The 7,554-nt window shown below is 42.9% G+C and overlaps 1 protein-coding gene across 1 annotated transcript; it reads left to right on the forward strand.

The window, feature by feature from the left end:
- The first annotated feature begins 1,042 nt into the window (after nt 1–1,042).
- Nucleotides 1,043–7,512, forward strand: LOC308673745 (mitochondrial protein C2orf69 homolog). Its single transcript, XM_081337686.1, has 2 exons — nt 1,043–2,008; nt 4,669–7,512. The coding sequence occupies exons 1-2, from the start codon at nt 1,679–1,681 to the stop codon at nt 5,491–5,493; spliced, it is 1,155 nt and encodes a 384-aa protein (XP_081193812.1). The 5' UTR covers nt 1,043–1,678; the 3' UTR covers nt 5,494–7,512.
- The last annotated feature ends 42 nt before the right edge of the window (nt 7,513–7,554 follow it).

A 7,554-nucleotide genomic window follows, 5' to 3' on the forward strand; every position in this document is an offset into this window, starting at 1 on the left:
GTAGGCAGCTTTGTCTTTCTCAATAGTTTAAGTACTTAGCTGTTGATGCTTATCTCTTCAGTTGAATACCAGAGGAATGAGTCTATTCTTACTAAAGGCCACTTTCGCTCAGAAGACACCTGGAATGGAGCTCCATGCTGGCAAGCTAGGTTTTACTTACGATGGATTGATAAAATGTGTAAGCCAGGTTAGCATTTGAAGGATCTGAATGGTGAAATGAAAAATAATCATTTATAAAGCAAGTGACAGTTTCAAACTGATTAGCAAATATGGTTCTTATACATTTATGGCAGGGGTCCCTAAACTCTTTAGTTTATCAATTCATGAATGAATGAATGAAACTTTATTGTCAAAGTACAACCATGTATACATTGAGATTAGCTGAGCCTACCTTCGTGCTCCCACCCCCCAACTCAATTTCAAATTCTTCATCAATTCACAAATATATGAAAAAATCCTACTTTAATATTGGAGTCGTGGCTAGGGGGGCATTTGCCCAGATTCGCCTGGTACGCCAGCTGCGCCCCTTTCTGGACTGAGATGCCCTACGCACAGTCACCCAAGCACTCGTTACCTCCCGTATAGATTACTGCAATGCTCTCTACATGGGGCTGCCCTTAAAGACCACCCGGAGGCTTCAGCTGGTGCAGAGTGCGGCTGCACGGGTAGTGATGGGAGCACCCCGATACTCCCATATTACACCCCTCCTGCGTGAGCTGCATTGGTTACCAGTTGCCCTCCGGGTGAGATTTAAGGTGCTGGTACTTACCTTTAAAGCCCTACATGGCTTAGGCCCGGGATACTTGCAGGACCATCTACTGCCAGGAACGAATTCCCATCGCCCAGTACGCTCACACAGAGAAGGCCTCCTCAGGGTACCGTCAGCTAGACAATGTCGGCTGGTGACCCCCCAGGGGGAGGGCCTTCTCTGTGGGAGCGCCAGCCCTGTGGAACCAGCTCCCCCATGAGCTTTGGATGGCCCAAGATCTCCAGTCCTTTCGCCGCGGCCTCAAAACACTCCTTTTCCACCTGGCTGACCTGGAGTGACAGGGATTTGAATTATGTTTTTAATTTTTTAACTCTAATTTTTAATTTATTTTAATTTTAATTTATTGTACAGAGGCCTTTAATTTTAATTTTATCTTAACTTCTGTATTTATTGTATGTTATTGTTGTTAGCCACCCTGAGTCCTTCAGGAGATAGGGCGGCATATAAGTCCCAATAATAAATAAATAAATAAATAGTACTTCAAATGATGATAACATGCACCTTTGAAGGTTAATTACTGATCATTATAGAAAACCTTGCTTTTTTATAAGGAAGGCATTAATCAACCACACTGATCCTGTATAATCGACCTCCCGAAACATTTTCACCCACGCTCCTCTGTTCCTAGGACCCCGCCTCTCCTTCAGCTCCGCCTCTTCTCTTTTTCAATTTCCCGCTCTCTTTTTTGCAGCCAACCCGCGGAAGCGACTCGGAACGACCAATCAGGGCTCCCTTTCGTCTTTCCGCCAGGAAAAGCGCCTCCTCTCGCCTCCCCTAGGCGCCTGCGCACTCGTCCCTACGCCGCCTCGGAGGTGTGGGCAGGCCGGGGGCCGTCGATTGGTTGGCGCGTTTGTTTGGGAGACCTTGGAGGCCCGGCTGGTCGCGCGGGGCCAGAACGTTCGAGCCTCCATGAGCAGGTGTTGTCCACCTGTAGCCTCGGTCGTGAGGGGACTTCTCGGCTCCGTTTTTTTCTGCCTGACACGGACTATGAGCCTCCGTGGAAATCCGGCTGCCTACCTGCCGGGGGCCGCGGGCAGCAGCCGGGCGGGCTCTGACGAAGGAGGGAGCGCCTTCTTCCTGCCCTCGACTTCTTCGTCGCGGCCGAGGCTGCTGCGGCTGTCGGAGGTGCCGGGCGCCGAGCCCTTCAAAGCCAATGACGTGCTGCTGCACCTGCCCCTTTCTGCCCCCGCCACGGGGCAGGCTCAGCATCACGTCGTCTACTTCCCGGGCGACGTGCAGGTAGGAGGCGGGCGCCGCCGCCGCTCATCCGCCAGCGGCTTTTCTTCGGATCCGCAAAGCGCGCGAGGAAAACGGCGCCGCCAGCAGGCAACGCGCCTTCCTGGCTTGGGAGACGCCCGGCCGTGGCTCTCCTTTGGTGGCTCAGCCGCACGTGCGAACGCAGACCGGGGTTGGGTGGGGTGGGGTGAGGTGGAAGCAAGCCAGGGCTGGGTGAAGGAGGCGAGTGAACGCCGCAGTCCCTGAGAGGTTCAGCGGCGTCGCCTGGTTCTGGGCGAAGATGCGGAGGAGTGAGGCAACCCAAGAAATGCCGTGGAAGGGAAGTTGCTTTGGGGCATAGAGACGAGGGCTTTCTCCCTTAGGGCAGGGGTAGGCAACCTTGGCTCTTTTATGACTCGTGGACTTCAATTCCCAGAATTCCTGAGCCAGCTGTGCTGGCTCAGGAATTCTGGGAGTTGAAGTCCACGAGTCATAAAAGAGCCAAGGTTGCCTACCCCTGCCCTAGGGCTTCTGTACTTGGCTGACAAAATTAAAACTGAAAGGAAGAAGAATTTATGAACACGCTGGCCGGTGTTAAATTTTTATTTTTATTTTAATTCCATTTATATCCCGCCCTTCTCCGAAGACTCAGGGCGGCTTACAAGCTTAGCAGTAGCCTTCATTCTATGTATATGCCTGCTTATTAGGGCTTTCATACACCCCCCCCAAGCGGCATTATTATAAAGTCAGCTTAATTGCCCCCAACAATCTGGGTCCTCATTTTACCTACCTCGGAAGGATGGAAGGCTGAGTCAACCTTGAGCCTGGTGGGATGCGAACCTGCACTAATTGCAGGCAGCTGGTGTTACTTAAGGAGGCATCAGCCCACTGCTCCACCAAGGCTCCGGTGGGTGTCATCAGAAGATGACCTCTTTTGTAGGCCACGATTAAAAGTCTGCCATTTCACAGCTTTATGGGTGTACCATTGTAGATGCTCCTGAAATCAAGAAATATATTGGATGTATATTGGAGGGTTTTTTTTTTCTAATGGAGTCTGTAGATATCTTGCACGTATCTTATATTAACTGAAAGCACCATGGATCTTGACTGACTTTTGAGTTGATCTAGCTTGTTTGTATCATTTTCAAACCAAAAAGTTTTCCTACGATGGCCGTTATTTATTCTTATTTCCATAGTAAAAGGAATGAGGCTGTTGCCTCTGTCCTTACTGTGGGATTTTTTTCCTGTGAAAAAACTGATGGCAAGGGGGGGGGGAAATAACGTTATTATAGTTACAGCCCAGTAAAATTAATCAGGTTTAAGCCAACTGAAATTAAAAACATATAATACCTAGTTTGGAAAAGGTTAAGACATAATGGAAGATCTAAGGATCTTTATATCTATCATGGTAGAGAAATTGAGAGTTTCAGCTTTCTAAGATGAAAATTGAAATAGAAGATATTTGTCCCCATTTTTTAAGTTGGTGTTGAGGCAAGATGTTGTGTATTCATTCAAAATCCAGGGTATTTTGAAACAAATTGAAGTGCTGGAAGATATCCTAAGTCGTTTAAGCTTTAAAGGGGTTGATGGCATTAACATCAATGGGCTGTAACTCAATCCTAGCAAGATGAAGTGGCTGTATTTGGACTTTCAAGAGACAAGGCTCTTCCATCTTTAGTTCTGGATGGGGATATACTACCCCAGAGAGAACCATTGTGCAATCTGGAAGTCCTGCTAGACTCACAGCTCCTGCTTAAAGAGCAAATGGCAGTCATGGCTAAGAGAGCCTTTGCATACCTTCAGGTGGTAAACCAGGTGCACCCATTCTTAGACCAGAAGGCCCTGCCTTCACACCTTTGTAATCTCTCATTTAGACTAGTGCAACATGCTGTATGTGGGGCTGCTCCTGAAGGGCATTTGGAAACTTCAACTGGTCTAGAATGCGGGTGGTAAATGGCACAAGATTTATAGTACCTGTTACCTGTATGAGCTGCATTGGTTACCAGTATGTTTCTGGGTGCAATTCAGAGTGCTGATCATCACTTTTAAAGACCTACGTGGCTTGGAACCAGATTACCTGAGGGATCATCTTCTTCCAAGAGTCTCTACCCATCCAACTCGATCTAGCAGAATGGACATGCTGCAGATCCCATCGCCAAAGAATGTCAACTGGTGATGACTAGATGATAGCCTTTTTCTGCAGTAGCCCCTGCTCTATGGAACAATCCTCCCTTCAGAGATTAGAATGATCTCAACCCTAATTAGCCTTTTGTAAGACCCTAAAAACCTGGCTATGTTCCGAAGCCTGGGATGCTGAAGATGTCAAGGGCTATATTTCCTGGCTTTATTGCTACACTCACCAAGTATCTCGGCTGCTATGTATATTCATTTTGGATGTTTTTATTATTTTTATCATATGATTGTTTTAAAATACTTTAGTGGTTTAATTGTAATTTTTTTTTACTTTTAAGCCGCCCAGAGTCATCGTCTGAGATGGGTGGCTCTAGAAATTGAATGAATGCATAGTAGGCTGGAAAATCTTAAAAGGGACAGTTGTATTCATTTCAAATGCATGCATTCCTCAAATGTTATTAGAATATATATTTCTACTTTGTTAATAAGCATGTGACCTGCATTTTTTCCAATAGTTTCCTCTAAAATAGTGCCTCTTTATTTCATTTCAGAACTATCATGAAATTATGGCTTGCCATTCAGAGAACTTCCAGTGGAAACAATGGTGCTTAGAAAATGTTGCAATTACTCTTGGTCATCGTTTTCCAGGCAGTTACATTTGGATTATAAAATGTTCCCGTATGCATTTGCACAAGTTCAGCTGCTATGATAATTTTGTGGCAAGCAATTTGTTTGGAGCACCTGAACATAGTACTGACTTTGGAGCCTTCAGACACCTTCATGCCCTGCTAACTAATGCATTTAAACTTGCTCAAAATTTTTTGGTGTCTCAAAAAAGCATGTATGATTTCAGCGACAATACAAAGGCAGTTTCTTGTGAATTGCCTACTTTTGCCACTAGTAATGGTTGCCCAGCAGCAGAGAAACACTGTGAGCTTGTTAGCAAGTCTGTGAGCTTTAATGAGCCTTCTGCTATTCATAGAGCTTCATTCACATTAATAGGATTCAGTAAAGGTTGTGTTGTCTTGAATCAATTACTTCACGAACTGAAAGAAGCAAAAAAGGGCAAGGATATAGATGCTTTTATACAAAATATAAAAGCTATGTACTGGCTGGATGGTGGTCATTCTGGAGGAAGTAATACTTGGGTAACGTACCCTCATGTGCTGAAAGACTTTTCACAGACTGGAATTTCAGTTAATGCTCATGTTACACCATATCAGGTATTTGATACAATGAGAACATGGATTGGAAAAGAGCACAAGAGATTTGTACAACTTCTTGAGGAGTTTGGTGCGAATATAAATAGCCAACTTCATTTTGCTGATGAAGCACCTTCTTTGGACAATCACTTCAAAGTGCATGAAGTATTTTGATAATAATGCCAGTGTTATCTGCAAAATAATCTCAAACTTCAAGTTTAATAATTGTTTTCTTAACACTTGGAAGAGGAAATATTGTATATGCTTTCCAAGATGAATATTGATGTTACAAGTCTACTGCTTGTAACTCAGGTTACCAGAAACTTACAGTTTTTGATCTGAGCAAGGCAGTATTATCTATGAGGAAAACCAATTTAACAGCAAAAAGAAAAAAAACCTAATTCAGATTAATGTTAAAGGACGGGTTTGTGTAATTGTCTACATAATGACCAAAACTTTCAAGCCTATATATAAAAAAGATCCATCTTCAAATTCTTTTAATTTGATGAAATTGAAGGTTTGTTTTTGAATAAAGTCCTGTTATTTAGATGGGATAATTATTAGAATGTCAAAGCTACTCTTAACATTATTTAGTACTTTTAGCAGAAGCAATGCAGTAAATTGGTTATTTTGGCAGTGTTTATCTTCATTGCAATAAGTATATGTTAACCTTGGGAATAAACTGAATAACTACTGTACTGTTGTGACAGAGGTGCCCTGCAGTTTCTAACCGTTGCAAGCATCTACAGATGTTGTATTTTTGTTTTCCTTTGGGGGAGCATTGGAAGAGAATTAAGCATTGTGAGACAAAAAAAGTATACTCTCTCACGGTTCAACATTCCATATTAATGGTGAAGCAACTAACTTTCAATACAATGTTGAGCTTTTGTAACTTGAGACTGTTAGAACTTTTATAACAACTGTAATTATTACTTTGCTGAATATGAAGCCATCTAATTACATTATATTAATACTGTTAAGTTTTGGAAAAATGGTAGTAGCATATACAGTTATTATTTATAACACAGGAACATCAAGTAGCATTCTCTATAAAACAGCAATTACATGAGAGAAGGATCACTACAGTGTAAAACATTTTGATGTTTCTGTAGTTAAAAAATAAAGTATCATTAATGCATCACTGCAATTGATCAATATTTTTATACATTGTTTGAAAACGTAATTACTAGAAACCAGAACACTATCTGAAGATAGAATTTGGAGAATATACAGTTTATCTGAATTTTAAAGGATTTATGACACAATAGGATCCCTTGAAACAGAATTCCTGAACCTTTCCAGCTTTGCAGTCAGGGGAGAGGGGATGGTTCCGCACAGATGGGGCACGCATGCACTTACCTACTGCTTGTGCAAGTGGGGATGTGCGCGCACACTTGTCCCTTCCATGGCCCAATTCCGAATGGCTCAAGGCCCAGTAGTGGGCCACAGCCCAAGAGTTGGGGATTCCTGCCTTAAAACTTATTGTTGAAAGATAATAAACTAGAATTATTGCTAGAAAAAACTTAGGTTAAAAATCAAAGGCTATGTCCAAATTGTTTTTGCTATAACAAACGGTTTGATAATCTAATTTTCACAGAATATCCTCCTCCATAACATTTCTCCATATTATTATTCCATTCTGTTTTGCAAGAAGGGCACCTTTCAAGAGTAATTTTTTTAAAATGGGATAGAAAGTTAAGGTAGAGGAAATCAATACAAATGGAGAGCCTTATGTGCAAGAGAGCAAGCACTGCCTGCTTACTATCCAGTGTATAAGCCACACAGCTTTTGAGCATGAGTAAGCTATATAATTAATGTTTGGTTATAATGGGTGGAATTTAATCATATGCTTGTTCTGTGGAAGCCATTTTTCCTCCTCTTGTTGTCTAAACCAGGCATGTTAAACTCGCGATGTCACGTGAGACGTATCGTGACGTTTTCCCCATTGCTGGCAATGGGGTGGGCACGATTTCGGCATGACGCATCCGGCCTGTGGGCCGGCAGTTTGACATGCCTGCTCTAAACCCTCCTGCAGCAGATTTGACTGTAGGTTTGTCACATCAGTATAAATGTGAAATGGTATAAATGTCACATCAGTATAAATGTGAAATTTACTATGGGCACTTGGGATATTGTATACTAATTCCTTTTTATTTATGCCCCTCACTTCAGTATTTCCAAGGGATATGCGCATGGAAGAGGGAAAGCCAGGATGTTAAGTAGGTCAAATCTCAT

This window comes from Vipera berus (assembly GCF_964194415.1).
Source record: "Vipera berus genome assembly, chromosome: 1".
Classification (NCBI taxonomy): domain Eukaryota; kingdom Metazoa; phylum Chordata; class Lepidosauria; order Squamata; family Viperidae; genus Vipera; species Vipera berus.